The sequence below is a fragment of the Malania oleifera genome, chromosome 1 (assembly GCF_029873635.1).
Source record: "Malania oleifera isolate guangnan ecotype guangnan chromosome 1, ASM2987363v1, whole genome shotgun sequence".
Classification (NCBI taxonomy): Eukaryota; Viridiplantae; Streptophyta; class Magnoliopsida; order Santalales; family Ximeniaceae; genus Malania; species Malania oleifera.
Window position 1 is genome coordinate 116,414,146 of NC_080417.1, and position 27,985 is coordinate 116,442,130.

The 27,985-nt window shown below is 36.4% G+C and overlaps 1 protein-coding gene across 1 annotated transcript; it reads left to right on the plus strand.

The window, feature by feature from the left end:
- LOC131161815 (protein LEAD-SENSITIVE 1) lies at positions 1 to 27,985 on the plus strand. Its single transcript, XM_058117803.1, has 3 exons — positions 1 to 176; positions 298 to 371; positions 26,985 to 27,985. Exons 1-3 carry the CDS (start codon positions 157 to 159, stop codon positions 27,665 to 27,667), a joined length of 777 nt encoding a protein of 258 aa, XP_057973786.1. The 5' UTR covers positions 1 to 156; the 3' UTR covers positions 27,668 to 27,985.

Here is a 27,985-nt window from a genome sequence, read left to right on the forward strand (position 1 = left end):
CGTGGAAGCATCTTCAAGCAGTACACGTGTTCGTCATTTCACTATAAGGGTCTTTTTTACGCGAACTGTCGTCTCTTCAACCAGGTTTGTTTCATCTCTCGAAAAAATTGCCTTTTTCGATTTTGACGGGAAGCAGAGGCACAGAGAGAGAGATCGATGGGGCTGCTCTCCAACAGGTACTCGATCGAAATTAGGATTTTTATTTTTAATTTTTTTTGTGCATGCAATGTAGATTTATAATCGATGTTTTGGTTGATACTGATTCGATGAATAAACGAAAAAATGTTTGTAAAACAGAGTCGATCGAGGTAGCCTCAAACCAGGCGATCACATCTACTCTTGGAGGACGGCTTACATCTACGCTCACCACGGTCAGTCCCTCTTCCTCCCTGTTTTTCGTTTACTTTGATCCATACCCTACCTAGATTCTCTTCTTTTTTTCTTTTTTTTTTTCTGGTTAATACGAGGAAATGTGGTGGTTTTAGGGGTTTTAATTTTTCTGTTGATCGTGTGATTTAGTAATTGTATGTTGATCGTGTTATTCAAAACAGCAAAAAAAAAAAAAGTATTTTGGTATCTTCTAAGTTGAGATTCCAAGCATCAATTATAATTTTCTTTCTTTTCCTTTGGCAAGCTGCATTCATTTTCTTACGCTGTTTCTGATTGTTAATAAACTAGCCATTTAGGAGGCAACACACTAACACAGTAAAACGTATGGTTTTGGTTGTCCAGTGGTATTAAAGCCAGACTATCTGAATTTCTTTAATGTGCTAATCTTGTCGTTATTAATGCAAAAAAAAAAATATTTCCTAGCCTGTCGTACTTGTCTCAAAAAGTATCCCCAACAAGATATTGGCTTATGCTCATTGACTGAAATGCCGATTCTTAAATTGGAAAATTTAGGGTAGTTTCTATTTCTTTTTCATTCCTCATTTTTCCAAGTAATTATTAGAAATTTTTATTTAAATCAAATTGCTATGCCATTATCGAACCTGCAAAAAAAAGCTTGTCATGATTTTTACCATATAGCAGACAAATTGCTTTATGATTATGAAAGTAAATGCAAAATCTTTGTGGTCTTTAATGTAATTTCAGACTAAATATGGATGTGGATGTGGCACATGAAACCCAAAGTGATTTAGACATTGCAGTCTTTGATATTCTAGAGAAAGGCAATCCTAAAGGATGCTTTTTCGGTACACCATGTTGTTTGAAGGTGGTTAGTATTTTATTGAGATATTGAAAAAACCCAAATAATGTACATCATACCTTCCCAGATCCTCAATGGCATGGGAGCCTTGTGTGCCAGGTGTTATATATTGATATGGGACAGTAATAAACAGAACCAGAGAGGAGGAATTGAGTGAGAAAATTATTGAGAAAAAAGAAGAAGAAAGAAAGAAGAAGATAAAACAGTTGGATGGATGAGGAGTTAGGATAGAATAGAGAACAGAAAGTTCAGAAACAGAACAGGGAGAAAGAGAGGAGGAGAAGGAAGAAGAAAGAGCAGTAAAAAAAGAGGAGGAAGGAGAACTAGAAGTGAAGAGAGAACAGGTGGGGTGACCAGAAATCTATTCTAAATTCAAAATGATAACTGTTTGATACATAACACATGAAGGACTTGTATACCCAACAATACAACTGAAGCAAGCAGTTGCAAAATAATCCCAACTAAAACAAATAATTACAAAATAACCCCTCAAAATACACAAAATAACCTTGAATCAATTTAAAAACTAAAACATCCAGATTTACTAGTTTAAAACAAAACCCCTGATTTCTCAATCTTAAAAAGGAATATGGTCACTTAGAATTATCTGCAAGCGATCTTCCATCTAAAGTCTAAGTTGAATTTCTAATAATAAACCTGAAATAGGGTGCTGAAAGTACAGGATGTTGCTCCAAAATGTCAATGATACGATGGCAGAACTGAATTCATCTCTTAAAACAAATAACAAGCACTGGCAGATGAATTTCTTCAATTTAACTTCAACATATCATGATGGAAATCCAATTTATCATTGCTTGATTCAATTTTCCTCAGTTCTGGAAGTTGTGCAAATTTATGGCAGGCTGTATTTATCCTCTAAAATATGAACCGAACTCAACAACCAGTTTTCTATCGGTCAGTTTACATCAGGAAGAAATCCAAAATATCTTGGTAGGAAACAATTTCTCGCAAGTCTGGAAGTTGCAGAAGGTTCTGCCTCTGTTTCTGTGTAGCCGACGCGCAGTGTGCATACAGCACCAGGATGTGTTCTCCTGCAATGGACTTTGGGCTGGTGGTAGATTGAGGGCTGATGAGTCCATTGGTGGAGGCAGTGTTTGAAATCAACTCCAGGAAGGTGGAAAATTGAAAAGGTTGGTGGCTGGCACATTTTTCCAGGGGTGCTGCGTGGGAGCTCTCTGGTGGTCTGATGACTATGAAATTTCAGGGGAATGCCCTTTGGGGCATTCTATATTTAGTGGTGGTGATAGTGTCATGAAATGACGACTGAAAGTGGAGTTTGAAAACAAGAGGCGCAAGTAATTTTTTGGGAAATTGCAGGTTGATGAACAGTGCTTTAAATTTCCAATTTTCCTAATCTTTTCACATACATCTGGTCCCAAACCCGGGTAAAAGAGGAGGGTTGTGTTAGGTAGCTGACAAACAACGTAAAATTTGTCAGATCACTATGATATGAATCCTTGCTGAATATTCGCTAGGGGGTCCCCTACCGATGTGTTGCATTGAAACTACCCAGCTATAGCAAAAAGTGGGCAAGGGTGGTCTGGGTTGTTGCCCCAAAGCGATGCGCCATGTCAACGTCTGGATACGGTGTCAAATATGTGAGGTTTTCCGCATCATGATGGACATGGGCAGGTAAAGAAGTTAATTTAGGAGGCTAAGATTAGATTAGCAACCTGAATATATAGATACTTATAGGTAAAAGTATGGAAATTGTGAACACAATGATTAGAAGAAAATTTAATATAATTTGCCTTTAAGAAAGGTGGGGGAGAAAGTTAGAGATATTGATAAATCAGGATACTGGAAAAGAAAAACATAAGAATGGGTTAGGAATTATTGTAGACAAAAACTTAAAATATAGCGTTATAAATGTAAATAGAGTAGGGAATAGAATTATAAAAATCAAGATGATCTTAGGCCAAGAGGTAAAAAATACAATTACTGCTAATGCTTCTCAAGTAGACTTAGCAGAAAATCTTAAGAGACAATTTTGGGAAGGTATAGATAGTATTATACAAGGCATATTAGGGACTAAAAAATTATTCATAGGAGCAGATCTAAATGTACACATTGGAAGAGACAATAAAAGTTATGAGAGGATACATGGAGGATATGGATATGGAGACAAAAAAATGAGCTTAGGGAGATGATTTTAGAGTTTACTATGTCATATGATTTTATTAGAATGAATACTTACTTCAAGAAGAGAGGAAAACACTTAATAACTTTCGAATTGGACAAAATAAAAGCCAAATAGATTTTTTACTTAATTAGGAGGGTAGGTCCTTTATCATGTAAGGACTGTAAAGTTATCCAGGTGAAAGTTTAACCGCACAATATAAAGTTTTAGTGTTAGATATATGTATTAAAAAATGGAAGAGAAATGATAAAATAAACCAATGTAAGAGAACTAGAATGTTACTAGATGGTGGAACCTAAAAGGAGAAAATATAATAAAATTTAATGATAAAATGATCAAAGATGGTAATTGGACTATAGAGGATGGTGTAGACACAAACACTCTTTGGAGTAGGATAGCTAGCTCTATTAAAAAGACAATAAAAGATATTTTAGGTGAATAAAGAGAAAGATTCTCAAATAGCAATGAAAGTTGGTGGTGGGATCAAAATGTCCAAAAAGCCGTAAAGACAAAAAGAAACATGGCAAAAATGTAGAAAACATGGATAACTTTGAAAAGTATGAAGAGACGAGAAAAGATGTAAAGGCCATTAGTGAAGATAAAGATAGATCATTTAATAATTTGTATGATAAATTAGATACAAAAGAAAGGGAAGATATATTTAAACTTGGTAGAGCTAGAGAAAGAAAAAGTAAGGACCTAGGTAATGTAAAATGTATAAAAAATGAGGATGATATTGTCTTGGCTAAGGAAAAAGACATAAAATAAAGATGCCGAAGTTACTTCTGTAAGCTATTTAATGAAAAAAAAATCAAATAGAAGGCTTAGACTTTGAGTTGACAAATGAGGAAAAGACTAAAAATATGATATTTATTCGCATAATTAAAATTAATGAAGTTAAGTTTGCCCTAAAAAAGATGAAAAATAGAAAAGTTGTAGGATCGAATAACATCCTAATTTAAGTTTGGAAATGCTTAGATGATAATGGAATTATATGGTTAATGAGTTTATTTAACACAATTTTAAAAACTAAGAAAATGTCGGATGAATGGAGGAAAATCACTTTAATACCGAAATTCAAAAATAAAGAAGATATTCAAAATTGTAATAACTATCGTGGAATTAAATTAATGAGTCATACGATGAAACTATGGAAAAGGGCAATTGAACAAAGATTGAGGCTAGAAATGATGGTCTCAGAAAATCAATTTGGTTTTATGTCTAGGAGATCTACTATAGAAGCTATATATCTTTTAAGAAGATTAATGAAAAAGTTTAGGAAAAAGGAGAGGGAGTTGCATATGGTATTTATGGACTTAGAGAAAGCATACGATAAGATACCTAGGGAAGTTCTATGGTGGATTATAGAAAAAAAAGGGTGTATGTAGTAGGTATAATGATGTCATTAATGATATATACAATGGAGTAATTACTAGTGTAAGGACTATAGATGGAGAAACTAGATAATTTCCAATCACAATAGGTGTACATCAAGGATTTGCTTTGAGCCCTTATCTTTTTGTTTTAGTGATGGATCTACTGACTGGGAGTATCCAAAATGAGGTTTCATGGTGTATGTTGTTTTTAGAGGATATGTATTGATTGATGAAACTAAGGGTGGAGTAGAGACTAAGTTAGAATTATGGAGAGAAGTTTTAGAATCTAGACGCTTTAGGATAAGTAGAAATAAGACAGAATATATGAAATGTAATTTCAATAATAGTAGGAGGAATATTGGAAACAAAGCTAAACTTGATGATGAAGAAATAAATTGCACTAGTAGATTTTGATACCTTGGATCTATTATGCAAGCTAAAGGAGAAATTGAAGAGGATGTAATGCATAGAGTTAAAGTAGGTTGGGTAAAATGGAGAAGTGCTTCAAGTGTGCTTTGTGATCGTAGAATAGCCTTTAAAATTAAAAGTGAAGTTTTATAGGACGACTATAAGACTAGGTATGCTATTTGAATTAGAATGTTAGACAACTAAGAAACAGCATGTCCAAAAAATAAAAGTTGTTGAGATGAGAATGCTTAGATGGATGGGTGGTATAACATTGAAAGATAAATTAAGAATTGAGCATATTCGCAATAAGTTAGGCGTAGCTCCTGTAGAAGATATGATAAGGGAGCGACGACTTAAGTGGTTTGAGCACTTGCAACGTAGGTCACATAGTGCGCTAGTGAGGAAGAGTGAGTTAGTTACTGTGAGGGACAGTAGAAGTGGGAGGGGTAGACCTAAAATTACTTGGAATGAGATAGTAAGTGTTTAATAGTCCTGAATTTGTCAAAAGAAATTGTCCATGATCGCTTAAATTGGCGGAAAATGATTCATATGGCCAACCCCACCTAGTGGGACTTGAGGCTTGGTTTTGTTGTTGTTTTAGTTGTTGGAATTATTTGGTTGGTTTTGTTGTTGTTTTGGTTGTTGGAATTATTTGGTTGAAGCAATATGGCAATGCTGGAAGAGTGACTACAGAAAATATGGTTATGACATTATGGGACTACAATGGTGGCAGTGAAAACAGAGAGAATAAGGGAGGATGAAAAAGGAGGAAGAGGAAGAAGAAGAAGAAGAAGGAAATGCTGGAATTCTTTGGCTTTTCTGCATTAGTTGTTGGAATTCTTTGGTTGAAGCAATACTGGCAATGATGGAAGGGACTACAACAAATATGGTTATGGCATTATGGGACTGCAATGGTGGCAGTGAAAACAGAAGGAGGATAAGGGAGAAAGTAAAAAAGGACAAGGGTTGCATGAGAGAGATAAACCAGTTTTGGAAATCAATTCTGGACCAAATGGTAACTGCCCAATACAATCAAGGTCTTAAATTTTGATTTCAACTAAAGTTTCTAGGCTTCAAAGGGATAGAAATTTCAATGTCAATATCAATGTCAATTTTGATTTTGATTTTTTTAGCACAGGATTTGTATGGAATTCTATTATGAAACTTTAGAATATATCAATACGCATAATAAAGATGATTTAGGACTAAAATATTATAAATAAATACACCAAGGAGAGGTATGTGTATAAGCCTATAAAGTGAAATAATTGCAATAAAATGATCCTATTAAACGTATACAATTACATAAAGGAGCAAATAGAATGTTCTGGCTGATATCTATGTTTAGTTTTTTCATGTAATTTCAAAAGTGTAAAAGCTATAATTCATAACCTTCTTGTAAAAACATGTAGTTTCAATTAAAAGAAGAAGAAGAATTTGGGTTTTGAATCTCAAATTTAAATTTCAAGGAAATTTCAAAATTTTGACAAATTTCATTGAAATTCGAGATTCAATAAAATTCAGATTATTTGGGTAAATTTTGACAGAAATTTTGTAAAACAGAAATGGACAGCTAATTCAATGTGAGGGTGATGGAAAGTGCAAATTTGATGGAAATTTTGACAATTTTGTGGAAATTTACTGCCATAAATGCAACACAATTACCCAAGTTTTTATGCCCTAACATATCATATCAGCCCCTACATAACAACAAATTATACAACACAAACAAAAACCTAATACATGCATAGTTTCCTAAATCTACACTGAAAATAAGTGTGCTGAATGGGTAGCCTAGATGATGTAAGTGTCCCTCTCCAACGTGGCATAGCCCAAAAGATTATCATGCAATGCCACTATAAAATTGGTGATGTTGCATGTTATATGGTTGCAATCTTTGTTTACAAGTCTTGCTTGTTCATGGAACAATATTAAATAAAAAGCTCAGTATCTTTGGAAGTTGTAGTAAATAGGGATGAGAAAGGTGTGAAGAAAGGAAGTACTATCATACCATGATACCAAACATGTAAATGCTGTTGCCACGAATGTTTGTACTTGTAACTTTTGGCGTGTTGAGAAGGATTGGGAGAAGCAGTAGAATAGATGGTGCATGTGTGATATGGTTATTGTTTTTGGCTATTTTAAGCATATGAGAGACAACCAGTTTCAGGTTCCAATTCAAAATCACGGAGAAAAAATGAATGAAATAAGAGAATTAGAATTGGAGCCAAAATATAGCTCTCTAGTTGGCAACTTGCTGTGGAACTTAAAAATTTGAGAGTGGTGAAAAGGAAGAGGAGAAGAATTGGAGTTTGAAGTTCTATATATCTACAAATACTATTTGGTCCTCCTCTCTTGAGGTTTGAAACTTCATGTGTGCAAAATGCAAATAACAAAAATCACACGTAATTGAAAATGGGGAAGACTAATCAATGAAAGGGAAAAGAATCGCAACTAGAAACAAAGTGCTCAAATTCAAAGGAAATTGAAATGGAATAGCAAAATATAACTGCTAGAGCTCATGGATGCAGCATTTGAGGAAATATATAAGGTCTGTGTTCCTTTGTGCAGAAACTTGAAAGAAAGTATGGGTGTAGCATGTCCGGTTTCATTTTTTTGAACAACAATCTTTTCATGAAAGCTTTTTTGGTTTCTCTGAAGTCCAAACTCATGGGATACATTGTATGAATGCAGTGGCCTCAAATAATTGCTTTTGCTTCTAAATTAGCATGTTATTGAGTATGCAAGATTGAGCTGTGTTTTGCGATTTTTATTTGCCTTATGGAGAGAGAGAGAGAGAGAGAGAGAGAGAGAGAGGGGGGGGGGGGGGGGGGGGAGAAGGAGAGAGTGTGTTGGTTTGTATGAAAAGTGTTAGCGTTTACCCCAGGGAGAGAGTGTGTTGGTTTGTATGAAAAGTGTTAGTGTTTACCCCAGGGATGCAAGCATTGGAGATTTGATTGGAGCAGTTTACAATTCAGGGTATGCTATTACTTCATTTTTTGCCTTTTGTACTTCCACTATAGGTGATGATGTTCTTTGATTTTTTACATGTGTCATTTGGGGTAATAAATTTGAAGTTTTATGAAATTGACAATGTAGGCTAAGTTTTGTTACCCCTGTAGTACCAACAAATGGCCTGAGCTGAGCATTGATGGGCTATGTGCTGCCTAAGGCATCTTAACTGTGTAAACACGTTAACTGCATTTGGGTATTCCGAGTAGTACATGGAAATAAATAAATGGGTTGAATGGTGAATTTTACACACACACACACATATATATATATATATAGGCTGAATTTTGCGAATTTTTCAGTGGACATTTGCTTACGATTTATATGGTTCCCTCGAGGGAGTATATTAGATTATCTTTCTTACACAAGTTTCATGCATCATCCTTGTTTGACTATGCACATCATCATAGTGAAGGGTTGCTTCCCAAAGTCTCCAATGGTTATGGTCCTAGTACATAATTGTGTCAACCTTTTGTGTATGTAATCGACTTTTTGCATTTGGGTTCATATTTATTTGAAAAAGCAAAGACAAGATAAATCTTTGTTAAAGAAAAGATATAAAGAACAGAGGAAAGGGTTCTCCCAAAGAAGAAGGGTAAAGGGGAGAAGGAAGGTGAATTCAAACAATTATCAACATTACAAAGCAATGTTTTTTTCTTCTTTTTTATTTTTTTTGTGTGTGTGTGTGATAGAAACATTACAAAGCAATGTTTTAAAAGGTGAAGATGTAAGGCAGTGCATTTTAGCCCTTATGAAATTAGGTGTATGCCTTTTGAGAAGTTAATTTTGAAAAAAAAAATATGTAAAGAAATTAAGTATATTTTTTAAATAAAAAATAAAAAATGAAAAAAAAATTAAATACAATTTATCAACTAGTTTATTTATTTATTTCATGATCTAAGACGTGACACCATTATTTTGGAAAGGTTAGAGATCAACTCATATTAGGACATTCCTTTCGTATATAAGCATTTGGTTAAAGTTTTCTAGCCAAATCCTACTTGAGATTCACAGACACAAAATGCATAAGCCTAAAAAAGAAAGGCACAAAAGAAACACATCTCAAACAAATGCATAAGCCTTAATATATAATGCATTGGCTTTTTTGGAATTGGTATTTTAGAGTAAACCACAAGACATTTTGGGAAGCCTCGTCTTGAAGAAATCCTCAATGCCAGCCTCAGTTGATCTTTATAGAACATTGTTACGAAGGATTACACCATATCAAATAAGAAAATTTATATTTTGAACATCATTACTGACCATAAATCAGTTCTTGTAGACATTAACTAATTTTTCATTGTCGTAGCATGCAACATTTTCTTTTGGCCATATTCATTCTTTGAATGTTCACTGTTGTCATTCTTGTTAAATTCTTCTTCATGTTCTCTTCTTATGTAGGAATTTGAATATTGTTTGTGTTTGCTCCTCTGCTGAGAAAAAAAAATTAGATTCATCTTACGTTCTTTTCTTTTCTAATGCCTTATTTTTTGGGGGATTAGAGAGGGGGTCCATTTTGAGATAAATATATGTTAAATTGAGTGGGTGGCTTGATACTTTTTGTGAGGCTAGCAGTATGCCACGTTGATTGTTAGGCTTGCCTAAACTTCTATGGATGTGACGAAAAAATAGTTAGAAACCCAGAAAGGGTAGAATCTAGCTGTGCAAGAGGACAATGCCATAAAAGAAGACCAAGAAGGAAATCTTGGAAAAGATATGGAAAAAGGAGCAGTTCTAGGAAAGAGCCTAAAGCTCCAGGAAAGAGATACCTAAGACCCAGTAGGGTTAGAAAGGATGTTAAGGAATCTTTCAAGAAGAAATACGTGAGATATCCTAAATGCCCGCTAGGAAATTCTCTTTCAGAATGTAACTGTTGTTGGTTTTGTAGCAAGATGGGACGCAAGGCTAATGACTGCCCTGAAGCAAAGAAAAGGAAGGGTAGCCTCAAGAGTATCTTGATGGAGAATTCTTCAGAGCTTCTCTACAAACCAATTTGGGGAGAAGAAATAGACTCAGATGACGACAGTGTTTACTCTTATCTTTTCAGAGTACTCAGAATCTGAGGGAAATGAATCAGAAGAAGAAGTCTTAGATCAATCTCCATTTCGTCTCAAGCTAAGTCAGTTAAGACTAGCTATGATGAGAGTGGTAGAAAAAGCACCAAACTAGTTTCTCTAGCAAGAGAAGAAGAAGATCTAGTGCAAGCTGCAGAAACTAAGATCCCTTCAGAAAGTAGGGACTATCAAGGGCTAACTTACATTCAGGAGCAACCTAGATAAAAGTAATACCATATTTACATATTGATCTTCAAGATAGAAGTGTGGAGAAAACTCTGCAAATAAGAGTTAACACGAGGGACTGGTAGAATATGTTAAAATGTAGCCCAGATATAAGGTGCATTAGACTTATTGCCAGATTATATTTAAAGTTCTATAACACAAGGAAGCCAGCTCTTAGAAGGGGAGTTGGTAGATTCACTCAACTCTTCGAGACAAATCAGACCGATCAGAGCGAGTTTGATACAAGCTCACAGTCTAAATTGACTATACCATACACTAGCCTAAATTGTGATACCCTGATTAAATTTGGTAGATTCACAGACCAACAGATTGTCCGGTTGTAAAGTTTGTTGAAGAGAAGAAGTATCTTCCTATATCTTCCAGGAGGGAAGAAAGGAGAAGGGGAAGAGGCAGTAAGCCAATCCCAGTTTGTGATGCGGAAAGTAGAACTGCGGGAAGTAGTAAATCAATTCACAAAGTTGCAGAAAGCAGCAAGGAATTGAAGAAAGATAAAAGTTTTATTTAATGTTTTATCTGCAGTCAGTATGGACATTACAGTATGCAATGTTCTCTAAAAGATCTTTGAAGATGGTCAGGAATCTTTGCCAGATGTACAGTCCAGATGATAGTCCAGAATTTCATCATATCTCAGGCCATATTGAGCGGACTAATCAGTAGGGTCATATCAGACACTCATCCAGAATCGTGTCATATCCCAGGCTTTGTCGAAAGGATGATTTGACAAGTCATATAAGCTTTTATTAAAGTAGATTCCACTTATTTTATTTTTGGCAAAATGAGTCAGCAAGGTTTGATGTGCTCTCCTTTTGCTTTTACTTTTTCTTTTTTAAAGTAGCTTTTACTTTATTAAAGAAAGAATCTTTGCTTTTTACTTTTGCTTTATGTCCATTCAAGGAGAAAGCGATGTTGTGCTTATCCCTTGAAGTAGTCTATTTAATGGGATCTCTGACCCATTGTTCGGAGAGGAAAAATAGAGGAAAAATTAATAGAAGTTTCAATTTGTTCAAAGACATCTTTCTCTCAAATATTTCCCTTTCTAAGTAAACATTGTTGTGTGGGTTGAAGTCCTATCTCACCTGAAAGAGCCTGACGGAGAGGTGTAGGAGGCACCACATAGGCACCAACATAACAGTGGGATTGGAAGATTACCTTCTACAATTTCGTGGAGGTTTAGAGAAGAAAAGAAAGAAGAACAGGTATTGATCTTTTATTAATTTAGTTCTTCCTCCCCCTTTCGTAACAATCTAATTAGTCGAGTCCTTTTAATTTAGTAAGAATTAAGAGCCTCAAGAGAAATTGGTATCAGGGCCATACTTTCCATCAAATGATATCTTCCCTAAAAGATCTTTGAAGATAGTCTGGATCTTTGCCAGATGTACAATCTAGATGATAGTTCAGAATTTCATTATATCCCAGGCCAGACTGAGTGGACTAATCAGTAGGGTCATATCAGAATTTCTTCGCTCTGAATTAATTTCTCTTGAGACTCTTAATTCTTACTAAATTGAAAGGACTCGACTAATTAGATCGTTAAGAAAGGGGGAGGAAGAACTAAATTAATAAAAGATCAATACTTGTTCTTCTTTCTTTTCTTCTCTAGACCTCCACGAAGCTGTAGAAGGTAATCTTCCAATCCCACTGTTATGCTGGTGCCTTTACGCCTCTCCGTCAGGCTCTTTCAGGCGAGATAGGACTTCAACCCACACAACAATGTTTACTTAGAAAGGAAAATATTTAAGAGAGAGAGATGTCTTTGAACAAATTGATTTTTCCTCTGTTTTTCCTCCCCGAACAATGGATCGGAGATCCCATTATATAGACTACTTCAAGGGATAAGCACAACATCGCTTTCTCCTTGAATGGACATAAAGCAAAAGTAAAAAGTAAAGATTCTTTCTTTAATAAAGTAAAAGCAAAAGGACAGCACATCAAATCTTGCTGACTAATTTTGCAAAAAACAAAATAAGTGGAATCTACTTTAATAAAAGCTTATATGACGTGTCAAATCATCCTTTCGACAAAGACTGGGATATGACACGATTTTGGATGAGTGTCTGATATGACCTTACTGATTAGTCCGCTCAGTCTGGCCTGAGATATGATGAAATTCTGGACTATCATTTGGACTGTACATGTGGCAAAGATCCTGACTATCTTCAAAGATCTTTTAGGGCTTCAATGATATCATCATTTTTCTGGCAAGCTCTGCTAACACTAACTGGAGATTACTTTTCATGGCTTTGTGTTGATGGAAGATGACACTTCCAATTTCTTATCTGGTTGACTACTTTGTTTGTTTCAATAACAAAGTCTGATAAACTAGCCTCTTCAGAAGGTTGGAGATACTTTCCTTCAACTACAATAAGGGTTTCATAGTCTGCAAACATGACTCAATCTAATGCAGACCTTGCTTCAAGAAGATAAATTCCCCACAAATTTTGAACTAATTCATAGAACTTTGTGTGCTTTTGGAAATCTTCCCAATCTGGTTCTTCTTCATTGAAGTCTAAAACCTGTCCATTTTTCCAGTCTTCTGGAAATAAGTTCCAAAACAGATCTTTCCCTATCTTTAATTCTATTGGTTCTATGTACCCTGTCCACCATAATTTTCCTGGATTAGTGAAGTTAAGTACATGCTTTACCAATGCTGGAAGAAAATTAAAGGCTTGTCCTGTTTTACTAAACCCAAAAAATTGGACTTCTCCAGTTTTAAGAGCTTTCTGTATTGCCATTAGCTTCTCAGGGTTGATGTTTCTAGGAATGTGTAATTTTGGAATACACAATCCACTTTTCATCCAATACTGCTTTAATTTCGTATACTCCAAAATTCCAACTCCTCCTCTGGTAGTAAACTTATATTTTTTGAGCGTTATATCCGTTTCTACCTTTACCTTAATTTGTTGGTGAATAAGAGGAGCAATATTTTCCCTGTTAATTACTCTATAGTTATCTGAAACAATTGCTTCAAATTCTTCAATTATTTCAACTACTTCCTTAAATATTATAGAGAATTCATCGTTTGCTGGACTTACTGGTTCCTTTAGTAATCCTTCTAAAGATCTTCTCTTATCGTTTGAAATTTCTGGAGTCCTTCCCAGAAAGTCTTCAATACACAGATCTACTTCTTTAACCTTGCTGGTTTCTAAATAGTCTTTATCTTCACTAATTAAATTATATTCCTGTTTTTCTTTGGTTGCCTCGACTTCCTCCATTTTAATCTTTTGACTTTAGGGTTCTTGGAACATTGCGTACTGTAATGCCCATACTGACTACAGATAAAACACTGAATATAACTTTTATCTTTCTTCACTCTCTTGCTACTTTCTGCAATTTTGTGAATTGATTTACTGCTTCCTACAGTTCTGCTTTTTGCATCACGAACTAGGATTGGCTTACTGCCTCTTCCCCTTCTCCTTTCTTCTCTCCTGGAAGATGAAGGAAGATACTTCTTCTCGTCAAGAAACTTTACAACTGGACAATCTGCTGGTTTGTGGATTTGTTGACAAAGAATGCATCTAATCTAGCTGCTACTGCTGGCCATTGAGTCTGCAAACATTGAGATATCTGGTTAGATAGTCTGCAATAACATTTTTTTTACCCTTTATGTATTCTACTGAAAAGAGTAATATTGCAATTCATTCCTCCATCTAACTAATCTAGCTTGCGTGAATCGTCTCAGTTTAATTCCCATGAAATTCTTAACATAGGAACTATCCTTCCTGAGGATAAAATGTTTTCCTAGAATTAATTCATTGCAACGAATGCTTTTGATTGTAGCGAGAAGTTCTTTCTCGTGTACTAGATAATTTAGTTCTGCACTACTAAAACATCCACTCCAATATCTATTGAGATATTTTGTTTTATCAATCTTTCTGATTTTTAAAACACATCCCCATGCTATATTGGATGCATCTGTTTCTAAAATTATTTGTGATTCAGTCCCATCTGGGTATTCCAATCTTGGAAGGTTCTGAATCTCTCTTTTGAGGATTCTGATTACTTCAGTGTCCTCCTTCTCCCATTTCCATGGCTTCTTACTAGAAACATTTTCTTGTATGGGATACATTTTTTCTGCAAGATTCCGGATAAATCTTCTTGCATAATTTAGAACTCCCAAAAAGCTCTGGCACTGCTTTTTATCTGTGAGTTCATCTGGAAACTGCAATAGTTTTGCTGCTATATGCGGCTGGAGCTCCTCTCCACTTCCTTGGATCTTTAATCCTAAGAAGTCAATCTGGGATTTAGCCCATATGGTCTTTCTTTCTGAAAGAACCATTCCTTCTCTTATGAACACCTTAGCCACCTGCTTAAGATGTTTATAATGCTCCTCTAAGTTTCTACTGAAGACAAGAACATCATCGATATAGATTGCCACAAACTGTGACATCCCTTCGAATGCTCTATCCATTCTTCTTTGGAAAATTCTTGGAGCGTTCTTTAATCTGGATGGCATAACTATCCATTCATACAATCCTACTGGGGTTGTAAAGGCTATGAGACCAATGACTTCCTCTTTGACCTTAATCTGCCTGTATCCTGACTTAAGATCAAACTTAGAATATACCGTTGGTTGCTCTCTTCGAATCCTGTTCCTTAAGGATTCTTGATTTTGGAGATTATAACCATCATCCTTTGTGGCTTTGTTTAATTCCCTATAATCAATCACCATCCTGGCCTTGCCTCTAACCTTTTCAGCATGATTCATAACCATAAATGCTGCACTCATGTGCTGACTTTGGCTGTGTCAAATAAGTCCTAATTTTAATAATTCTTGAATTTGCTTCTCAAACGCCCCTATCATTAACTTAGGATAAGCGATCCCTTTACTATGAATAATCGTGTCTGGATCTTTAAGAATAATGTCGGCCTCAGGCATAGCTTTCTGTCATAATGCTTGAGGATTATCTGACCAATTTTCTGAAAGCATAACCTTGACTTCTTCAATCTGGCTATTACCTTCTATTGTTTTACTAACACTTAAAATTTCTCCTTCAATCAAATTTCTCCAATCATCGAGCTTCGCTTGACAAACCTGAATTTCCTTTTTCTCTTCTTTTTCTATCATTACTTGGCTCCTTCCACTTCTGGTAGAAGATAAAGTAGGAATAAAATGGTTGTCTAATATAATCCCTTCTGAAAATACCATAAACGACTGGTATCTTTTAAGGATTAAATTTCCTAGGAGAAAATCATCTGGTAACTCTGGAATTAAGCAAATTATTTGCTCATCAAATACTTTACCATTTAGAGTTATCTGGACATTTCTTGCTATTTCTCCAATCTAGAGTAAAGCACAGTTACCTACTGTAACTTGAAAATTTGCTGATTCCCAATTCACTAATGGAAATCTAATTCGTGTACATGACCAAGTACATCCAGTATCTATAAGGGTTGTACATTCTATCCTGCTGATCGAAATGTTTACAAATGTTGCCCATTCTTCGATTTTGACACTTAAAATGGATGTTCCCATATATGCTACATGGGATTGGTCTTCTTCCTCATCTGCGTAGATAGGAATTCTTATGGTTCTCTGACCAACTATTCTCCTACTTCTTGATGGTCTTAATTCAGATGGTCCAGATCCTTCTGACCTTACTTCTGAATTAATTTCTTCATCTCTAGATACACTCGCCCTAATATAATTGAGTTATCTGATTTGTATCACACTCGCTCTGATTTGACCTTGACTATACCATAAACTAGCCTAAATTGTGATATCCTGACTAAATTTTGTAGATTCACAAACCAGCAATTCACAAATTGAGTGTTAGTAAAACAATAGAAGGTAATCTTCCAATCCCACTATTATGCTGGTGCCTATGTGGTGAGTAATGAAACTATGAACGTTCCCGCATCCATACTGGATACTTCTGCAGTTACCTCCTTCTCGATCACCTTTGCTATCTCTTTGTAAGGTATCTACGAGGTTTGATATGCTTTAGCCCAACTGGCTCGCGGCGTCCTCCACTCTTGACAATCCCTACTTTCTGAAGGGATCTCAGTTTTTGCGACTTCACTAGATCTTCTTCTTCTCCTGCTAGAGAAACTAGTTCCGGTGTGTTTTCTACTGCTCTCATCATAGCTAGTCTTAACTGACTTAGCTTGAGATGAAATGGAGATTGATGTAAGACTTCTTCTTATGATTCATCTCCCTTAGATTCTAAGTACTTTGAAAAGATAGAGTTAACACTGTCGTCATCTGAGTCTATTTCTTCTCCCCAAATTGGTTCGTAGAGAAGCTCTGAAGAATTCTCCATCAAGATACTTTTGAGGCTACCCTTCCTTTTCTCTGCTTCGAGGCAGTCATTAGCCTTGTGTCCCTTCTTGCCACAAAACCAACAATAGTTACATTCTGAAAGAGATTTTCCTTGCGGACATTTAGGATATCTTCCATATTTCTTCTTGAAAGATTCCTTAACATCCTTTCTAACCCTGCTGGGTCTTAGGTATCTCTTTCCTGGAGCTTTAGGCTCTTTCCTAGAACTGCTCCTTTTTCCATATCTTTTCCAAGATTTCCTTCTTAGTCTTCTTTTATGGCATTGTCCTCTTGCGCAGTTAGATTCTACCATTTTTGGGTTACTAACTGTTCTTTGGTCACATCCATATCTACCTGCAACTCCACTTGTCTTACGGCAGCATGCTAGATTCATGAATGACATACTTCTTATGCCCTGTAAGACGTGCCTCTGCATATAGTAAAGCCTTATCATCTGCCTTACTGTTTCTGCTCGTACTCCGAGAGTATCTGATACTTTTGTATCTCTCTCTAATCTTTGTTTTACAGCTTAGGCTACCAATCTTGGCCAACTGCCTGGTAGTTTCTGCACAAAGACCTCTTTGGCATAGGCTTGGTCCTGGGGCCCTAATTGATAACTCACAAAGGTATTCTTCAAAGTAACACATCATAGATTTGAATTTTCGTGATTGCCCTTTTGGCTTTCTCTACTAATTCATCTCCCCTATCCAGTAGCGAATATCCTACAAACTCCTATTTGAGGAAATTTGCTATAATGGTGATTACTTCATATGAGGTTTTGATAGTGTTTGGGATTATTGCACTCACATCCGAGTTTCTCTGCAATATTTCCCAGAAATTTCCTGCATTTCCCCTCAAGGTAGATATTGCAAACTTATAAGCTTGCTCTACGTTCCAAGTTTCTATTCCATGACTTAGGATATTGTATATAATATCCATAGCCCAATCATCTATTGCGACTGTAGGATCCTTTTCACAGTTTAACCTAAGTATTGTCCCATTCCGGGGTACTCCTTCTGGAATACTTTTCTTAGGTCTAAATTCCTCTTAAATTCTTCCTGGATAATTTAAAGCAGCATCCTGCTGTTTAATTGTTGTCTAGAGCATTTCCTTGAAAGATAACTAACTCACTCGAAAAATGAGCAGTTCGGAAGCTATTCCAAGTATAGGAGTTACGTCGTGTAATATTAAGCCCAATGACTAGATTGTCTCCTCAGGGAATGCGTTTTAATTTCAAACTTCATATTTTTCCAATCGAAAATAAAAGGTACTGAACTCAGTTCAAATTCGAGATTTTCAAGATTGGTTGCGACTTATATTAAATAAACACGCGAATTAAAGCCCTAAAACTAGCATGCACTGAATTAAATAGTCAGAATGGAAACCCTAGCCTGCTTAAGGAAATACCAGAACATGCGCTAATTAAAGATGATAACTTTGAAGTTGGAATTAAAACACGCAATGGAGACTCAATTAGATTCAACCGCACAACTAAAAACCGAACCTTTAATCAAATCACGATGCCAAAATGCGAACACAATAAAAAAAAAATCTAATACTTGAACGATACAAACCTAAATAACAAATAAACAAAAAATATTAACTCAAGCAATATCACTCAATAAAAAAGAGAAAGAGGAAATTAAAATTCTTGATTAATACTTAATCTAAAAATTGAAATTACACTTCAATTAAAATAAAAAAAGAAAACACATTAATGTTACTTTAAAATAAAATAACAGAAAAAAAATAGAAAGAAGAAACACAACAGAGAGAGAGAGAGAGAGAGAAGAGAGAAGGCCATGGCAGAACTGCTGCTGCAATGGTGGAGGACTTGCAGAGGTGGCCTCCAGTGGTGCTGTGGCTGTCGTGGAGTGATGGAGAGGTAGAGGATGAGGGTGATCTTGAGGAAGGCTATTGCTGCTGGAGGGTGTTAGGAGATCTGCTGGTGTGAAAGAAAACAGAGGAGAAGGAAGAGAGGGAAGGAGAACCGAGGAAAAGAGAAAGAAGGAAAGAAAACGGAGGAGAAGGAAGAGAGCTCGGGAGAGGAGAGAAAATAAAATAAAATAGGCTGTAGGAGAGGGAGCAAGGAAAGAAGAAGGAGACAAAGGGAAGGAGAAAGGGTGGGAGAGTCCGTGGGGGCTGCTTGCCGCAGAAGAGAAGAAAAAAATAAATAAATAAGGATGAGGGTTGAAGAAGCCCTATGACCCAAATTGAGAATCCGACCCGGCCACACATCAAAACATGGTTTTATTTTATTTTTTTCTTTTTTCCTTCATCTTTGCTTTCTGCGTTCACAGCCAAGCTTGACCTTCCTAGAGCCCGTTTCACTCGGAACTCAAAACACAGAAGTTGTAGATAATCCTTTCCTCTTTCTCCAGAAATTTGAATCGTCTTGATCGGAACTCGGACGGAAAAGTTATGCACGAATTACGAACAGATGCCGGTTTTGGTTCTCGGGAATTTTCCTACGATAAAAAATTGCCAAAAATTCATAAATTATGCAATAAAACTCAAGAATAATAATTTTGGCACTTTATTAAAATATTAGACATAATTGGACATTTAATTAAAAATGAAAGCCGTAAAGACCGGATTAAAGTGCCCAATTACGCAGTTTTGACGCATAATCAATAACTTCTTTCGCTCCCATGGTTTTGGTTCAAGTCTTAGGGGCTGCCATACTGGCTTTGTATCCCAAGACGATACTTTAGGAAAACTTATTGGTACTGTTTCCCTTGGATCTGATGGTCCTACTCCTGCTCCTGCAGATTCACCTCTTGCAAATCCTCTATTAGTTTTTGCAAGAATTGCCTCTGCATTAGCCAATTTTCTAGCCCTGAGGTTTTCTACCTCATTAAGCCTATTATTTACCTTCTCTTGGATCTTTGATACTTCATCTTCTATCCATTTTTCTTTGAGTAATACCTTATTCAACTCGTCCTGAGCTTTCTGAATATCTTTTGTTATGTCTGACAAAGCTTTCGTCTTATCAATGTCTCTGAGGACACTTTGAACCTCCTATTCTTGTGCATACTCGTAGTCCTTTGCAATATATCTTCATGATATACTGCTTCTAACTTGAGGTGATTGATGCTCTTCTCCCTTACTGAGAGCTTGTATTTTGTCTTCATAACTTCTCAATACCTCTTTTATTCTATCAAAGATAGATTTTCCATCACTCATTTTTCTAGACAGATAAGATCCTGACTGTCGAATTCGTCTCCTAAGGTCCTGTGGAGTGCTTCTAACTGCCACTCACACTGTTTGATCCTTGACCGATAGAGCCTGATTTGCTCTTCGATCTCTGCAAGGAGTCTTTCTATCCCTACTTTAGTTCTTCTTAGTTCAACTATCCAAGGATCTGAATCAAAATTAGCTTTTAAAGAAGGCAATTGATGATACTTCTTAAGCCAAACCTCGCTAATTGCTCTCTCGTACCACTATACTCGAGAATACAATTTAGCTCTTTGATAATATAACCCTTTCTTGTCTACCATAAAGGCTATGATACCAATTTCTCTCGAGGCTCTTAATTCTTACTAAATTAAAAGGACTCAACTAATTAGATCATTAAGAAAGGGGGAGGATGAACTAAATTAATAAAATATCAATACCCGTTCTTCTTTCTTTTCTTCTCTAGACCTCCACGAAGTTGTAGAAGGTAATCTTCCAATCCCACTGTTATGCTGGTGCCTATGTGGTGAGTAATGGAACTATGAACATCTGGCGAATTTTTTGGGTTTAGTAAAACAGGACAAGCCTTTAATTTTCTTCCAGCATTGGTAAAACATGTACTTAACTTCACTAATCCAGGAAGGTTGTGGTGGACAGGGTACATAGAACCAATAGAATTAAAGATAGGGAAAGTTCTGGTTTTTAACATATTTCCAGAAGACTGGAAAAATGGACAGGTTTCAGACTTCAATGAAGAAGAAACAAATTGGGAAGATTTTCAAAAGCACACAAAGTTTTATGAATTAGTTCAAAATTTGTGGGGAATTTATCTTCTTGAAGTAAGGTTTGCATTAGATTGTGTCATGTTTGCAGATTACGAAACCCTTATTGCAGTTGAAGGAAAGTATCTCCAACCTTCTGAAGAGGCTAGTTTATCAGACTTTGTTATTGAAGTAAATAAAGTAGTCAACCAGATCAGAAATTGGGTCTGTCATCTTCCATCAACACAAGCCATGAAAAGTGATCTCCAATTAGTGTTAGTTGAGCTTTCCAGAAAATATGATGATATCATTGAAGCCCTAAAAGATCTTTGAAAAGATAGTTAGGATCTTTGCCAGATGTACAGTCCAGATGATAGTCCAGAATTTCGTCATATCCCAAGCCAGACTGAGCGGACTAATCAGTAGGGTCATATCAGATATTCATCCAGAATCTTGTCATATCCCAGGTTTTGTTGAAAGGATGATTTGACAAGTCATATCAGCTAGAAAAATGAGAAATGGAAAATCTATCTCTGACAGAATAAAAGAGGTTTTGAGAAGTTATGAAGACAACATACAAGCTCTCAATAAGGGAGAAGAAATATAAATCAGACAACTCAGTTTGATATGGTATAGTCTGGTTTGTGTGAATTGAAGATGAAGATAGGCACTAGCAGACCTTATTTTCAGTAGAACTATGTAGACCTTTCTTTAAGTAATACCTTATTCAACTCATATAGTCTGGTTTGTATAGCCTTTTAATTTGTTAGTGTATGGTGTAGTCAATTTAGACCAGAGCTTGTATTCCTGATAAACTAGCCTTGTCTGATATGACCCTACTGATTAGTCCGCTTAGTCTGGCGTGGGATATGATGAAATTCTGACTATCATCTGGACTGTACATCTGGCAAAGATCCTGACTGTCTTCAAAGATCTTTTAGGGCTTCGATGATATCATCATCTTTTCTGGAAAGCTCTACTAACACTAAATGTAGATAACTTTTCATGGCTTGTGTTGATGGAAGATGACACTCCCAATTTCTGATCTGATCGACTACTTTGTTTGCTTCAATAACAAAGTCTGATAAACTAGCCTCTTCAGAAGGTTGGAGATACTTTCCTTCAACTGCAACAAGGGTTTCATAGTCTGCAAATATGACACAATCTAATGCAGACCTTGCTTCAAGAAGATAAATTTCCCACAAATTTTGAACTAATTCATAGAACTTTGTGTCTTTTGGAAATCTTCCCAATCTGGTTCTTCTTCATTGAAGTCTGAAACCTGTCCATTTCCAGTCTTCTGGAAAAAAGTTCCAAAACAGAACTTTCCCTGTCTTTAATTCTATTGGTTCCTTTAGTAATCCTTCTAACGATCTTCTCTTATCATTTGAAATTTCTGGAGTCCTTCCCAGAAAGTCTTCAATACACAGATCTACTTCTTTAACCTTGCTGGTTTCTAAGTAGTCTTCATCTTCACTGATTAAGTTATATTTCTGTTTTTCTCTGATTGTCACAACTTCTTCCCTCTTAGTCTTTCTGACTTTAGGGTTCTTGGAACATTGCGTACTGTAATGCCCATACTGACTGCAGATAAAACACTGAATATAACTTTCATCTTTCTTCACTTCCTTGCTGCTTTCTGCAACTTTGTGAATTGATTTATTGCTCTGCTTCCTACAATTATGTTTTCTGCATCACAAACTGGGATTGGCTTATTGCTTCTTCCCCTTCTCCTTTCTTCCCTCCTGGAAGATGAAGAAAGATACTTCTTCTCGTCGACAAACTTTACAACCGGACAATCTGCTGGTTTATGGATTTGTTGACAAAGAATGCATCTAATCTAGCTGCTACTGCTGGCCATTAAGTCTGCAAGCATTGAGATATCTCGTTAGAGACAGTCTGCAATAATATTTTCTTTACCCTTTATGTATTCTACTGAAAAGGAATAATATTGCAATTCATTCCTCCATTTAACTAATCTAGCTTGTGTGAATCGTCTCAGTTTAATTTCCATGAAATTCTTAACATAGGAACTATCCGTCCTAATGATAAAATACTTTCCTAGAAATAATTCATTGGAACGAATGCTTTTGACTACAACGAGAAGTTCTTTCTCGTGTACTGGATAATTTAGGTTTGCAATACTAAAACATCCACTCCAATATCTACTGAGATATTTTGTTTTATCAATCTTTCGGATTTTTAAAATACATCCCCATGCTATATTGGATGCATCAGTTTCTAAAATTATTTCTGATTCAGTCCCATCTAGGTATTCCAATCTTGGAAGGTTCTGAATCTCTCTTTTAAGCATTCTGATTACTTCAGTGTCCTCCTTCTCCCATTTCCATGGCTTCTTACTAGAAACCTTTTCTTGTATGGGATACGTTTTTTCTGCAAGATTTTGGATAAATCTTCGTGCATAATTTAGAACTCCCAAAAAGCTCTAGCACTGCTTTTTATCTGTGAGTTCATCTGGAAACTGTAATAGCTTTTCTACTATATGCGGCTAGAGCTCCTCTCCACTTCCTTGGATCTTTAATCCTAAGAAGTCAATCTGGGATTTAGCCCATATGGTCATTCTTTCTGAAAGGACCATTCCTTCTTTTATGAACACCTCAGCCCCCTGCTTAAGATGTTTATAATGATCCTCTAAGTTTCTATTGAAGACAAGAACATCATCGATATAGATTGCCACAAAACCAACAACAATTACATTCTGAAAGAGATTTTCCTTGCAGGAATTTAGGATATCTTCCATATTTATTCTTGAAAGATTCCTTAACATCCTTTCAAACCCTGCTGGGTCTTAGGTATCTCTTTCCTGGAGCTTTAGGCTCTTTCCTAGAACTGCCCCTTTTTCCATATCTTTTCCAAGATTTCCTTCTTGGTCTTCTTTTATGGCATTGTCCTCCTGCACAACTAGATTCTACCCTTTCTGGGTTTCTAATTGTTCTTTGGTCACATCCATATATGCCTGCAACCCCACTTGTCTTAGAGCAACATGCTGGATTCATGAATGGCATACTTCTTACGTCCTGTAAGATGTGCCTTTGCATACAGTAAAGCCTTATCATCTACCTTATTGTTTCTACTTATACTTACTCCGAGAGTATCTGATACTTTTGTATCTCTCTCTAAATCCTTGTTTTACAGCTTGGGCTACCAATCTTGGCCAACTGCCTGGTAGTTTCTGCACAAAGACCTCTTTGGCATAGGCTTGGTCCTGGGGGCCTAATTGATAATACCAGTGTTGAAACTCACAAAGGTATTCTTCAAAGTAACACATCACAGATTTGAATTTCTGTGATTGCCATTCTGGCTTTCTCTACTAATTCATCTCCCCTATCCACTAGCGAATATCCTACAAACTCCTGTTTGAGGAAATCTGCTATAATGGCGATTACTTCATATGAGGTTTTGATAGTGTTTAGGATTATTGCACTCACATTCGAGTTTCTTTGCAATATTTCCCAGAAATTTCCTGCATTTCCCCTCAGGGTAGATATTGCAAACTTATAAGCTTGCTCTACGTTCCAAGTTTCTATACCATGACTTAGGATATTGTATCTAATATGCATAGCCCAATCATCTATTGCAACTGCGGGATCCTTTTCACAGTCTAACCTAAGTATTGTCCCATTCCGGGGTACTCCTTCTGGAATACTTTTCCTAGGTCTAAATTCCTCTTAAATTCTTCCTGGATAATTTAAAGCAGCATCCTGCTGTTTAATTGTTGTCTGAAGCATTTCCTTGAAAGATAACTTCTTTCGCTCCCATGGTTTTGACTCAAGTCTTAGGGGCTGCCATACTGGCTTTGCATCCCAAGACGATACTTCAGGAAAACTTACTGGTACTGTTTCCCTTGGATTTGATGGTCCTGCTCCTGCAGATCCTCTACTAGTTTTTGCGAGAATTGCCTCTGCATTAGCCAATTTTCTAGTCCTGAGGTTTTCTACCTCATTAAGCCTATTATTTACCTTCTCATGGATCTTTAATACTTCATCTTCTGTCCATTTTTCTTTGAGTAATACCTTATTCAACTCGTCTTGAGCTTTCTGAATATCTTCTGTTATGTTTGACAAAACTTTCGTCTTATCAATGTCTCTGAGGACACTTTGAACCTCCTGTTCTTGTGCATCCTCGTAGTCTTTTGCAATATATCTTCCTGATATACTGCTTCTGACTTGAGGCGATTGATGCTCTTCTCCCTTACTAGCTTGTATTTTGTCTTCATAACTTCTCAATACCTCTTTTATTCTATTAGAGATAGATTTTCCATTACTCATTTTTCTAGATAGATAAGATCCTGACCATCGGATTTGTTTCCTAAGGTCCTGTGGAGTGCTTCTAACTGCCACTCACACTGTCTGATCCTTGACTAATAGAGCCTGATCTGCTCTTCAATCTCTGTAAGGAGTCTTTCTACCCCTGCTTTAGTTCTTCTTAGTTCAACTATCCAAGGATCTGAATCAAAATTAGCTTTTAAAGAAGGCAATTGATGATACTTCTCAAGCCAAACCTCGCTAATTGCTCTCTCGTACCATTGTACTCGAGAATACAATTTAGCTCTTTGATAATATGACCCTTTCTTGTCTACAATAAAGGCTCTGATACCAATTTCTCTCGAGACTCTTAATTCTTACTAAATTAAAAGGACTCGACTAATTAGATCATTAAGAAAGGGGGAGGAAGAACTAAATTAATAAAAATCAATACCCGTTCTTCTTTCTTTTCTTCTCTAGACCTCCATGAAGCTGTAGAAGGTAATCTTCCAATCCTACTGTTATGCTGGTGCCTATGTTGTGAGTAATGGAACTATGAACATCTGGCAAATTTTTTGGGTTTAGTAAAATAGGATGAGCCAATAATTTTCTTCCAGCATTGGTAAAATTTGTACTTAACTTCACTAATCCAGGAAGGTTATGGTGGACAAGGTGCATAGAACCAATAGAATTAAAGACGGGGAAAGTTCTGTTTTTTAACTTATTTCCAGAAGACTGGAAAAATGGACAGGTTTCAGACTTCAATGAAGAAGAAATAGATTGGGAAGATTTTCAAAAGCACACACAGTTTTATGAATTAGTTCAAAATTTGTGGGGGATTTATCTTCTTGAAGCAAGGTCTGCATTAGATTGTTTCATGTTTGCAGACTATGAAACCCTTATTGCAGTTGAAGGAAAGTATCTCCAACCTTCTGAAAAGGCTAGTTTATCAGACTTTCTTAGTGAAGCAAACAAAGTAGTCAATCAAATCAGAAATTGGGACTGTCATCTTCCATCAACGCAAGTTTTGATAGTGTTCAGGATTATTGCACTCACATCCGAGTTTCTCTGCAATATTTCCCAAAAATTTCCTGTATTTCCCGTCAGGGTAGATACTGCAAACTTATAAGCTCGCTCTACGTTCCAAGTTTCTATACCATGGCTTAGGATATTGTATCTAATATCCATATCCCAATCATCTATTGCGACTGCGGGATCCTTTTCGCAGTCTAACCTAAGTATTGTCCCATTCTGGGGTACTCCTTTTGGGATACTTTTCTTAGGTCTAAATTCCTCCTGAATTCTTCCTGGATAATTTAAAGCAACATCCAGCTGTTTAATTGTTGTTTGGAGCATTTTCTTGAAAGATTACTTCTTTCGCTCCCATGGTTTTGGCTCAAGAGTCTAGGTCTACTTTGAAACCCAACGGAATGATGAGGTTCTTGCTTGGCTGTTGAATCCACCAACCTGAACTTAATCTAGCAAGATGTTAGTATTGAAAAAAAAAAAACGAATATTATTTTAAAATTTTAATAGTAGTTTAATTGTTCAGAGTATTTTATTATTTTAACAAGTCCTTGGTTGACCGGACCCTTGAAGGTTTAGTTGTGATTTTGACCTGAATGGTAATTTTCTGAAATCGGCTGATTCTGTGCAGTAATTCATGTTTTCTATGATTGTTAGTAATCTTTTCTTTCTTCCTTTCTTTTTTGGGTAAATTCTCCATTCCCAGTAGAAAACAGATGGACTTTATGATGCACATCTGAAAGAGGGGTGGCTACTAGTATATTGATAAATGGAGATCCTTTTTGTGGATTGGGATTGTGAAATTTTTTGTCACTATCACTTCACCAACTTTCTGCTATTCTGCTGTTTCTTCTCTGTAGTGTTTTGACTTTGTGACAAGCGCTAATGCCACTGAACCCGTCATGTAATAAAAATTATCTAGGCGTATCTATTTCTTGATATTTCGACTTCTATGGAGTTTCTATTTCTTGATATGTCTGATAAAGTCATATCCTGCCTAATTATCTAACCAAGTCTGGAGGAATGCAGGGATCTATGTTGGAGATGATAAAGTCGTTCATTTTACCAGACGAGGTCAAGAAGTAGGAACTGGGACAGTGCTGGATCTGCTATTGGTAAGCTCTGGGCCATCTAATTCTCGAGTACCCTGTCCCACCTGCACTCATCAAGAAGATAGTCACGGTGTAGTCACTTCATGCCTGAATTGTTTCCTTGCTGGTGGTGTCCTTTACCGTTTTGAGTATGATGTCAACCCCGTTCACTTTATTGCAAAAGCACGTGGTGGGACTTGCACTCTTGCAGTCTCTGATCCAAGCGAAGAGGTGGTTCATCGGGCAAACTACCTGCTTCACAACGGCTTTGGGTGTTACAATGTATTTAAGAACAACTGTGAAGACTTTGCCATCTACTGTAAGACAGGACTGCTCGTCTTGGATCAAGGAACAATAGGGCAGAGTGGCCAAGCAGTATCTATTATTGGTGGTCCACTTGCAGCTGTTCTATCCACACCACTGCGCCTCATCACAACCAACCTGTATGGGATGGCAGCGATGGCTGTTGGGGTTTACTGTGCAAGCCGGTATGCAGCCGATATTGGCATGAGGAGGGACGTAATGAAGGTGGAAGTCGAGGACTTGACCAGGAGACTAGCCGCTGGTGTGCTCCAGGTGCTTGAACCAACTCCAATAAGTTTGCCATCACCTGCCAACTAGTCCTCTGGTTTTACACCGTCCAAAAATGTGTGTAATCTCAATTCACTGTTGATTGTGACTCCTGTGTCGAATTCTACAACATCTACTGGCGATGCGGTGTGGGTATGCTTTTAGCCTTGTGAATGTTGTTCTGCTATATTATTATGGCTTCTTGTGTTCTTTTTATAATAGGCTATTCTTCAGCCAAACTGTTACCAAAGGGATTTCGGATGTTGGGTGTCCATCCCTGAAGTCTTTGGTATTTTTGAATTGAAGATAAAAATTGCTCTCTATTTTTATAGCATTTTTATAAGGTTAAAGATTCCCATATTTTCACCA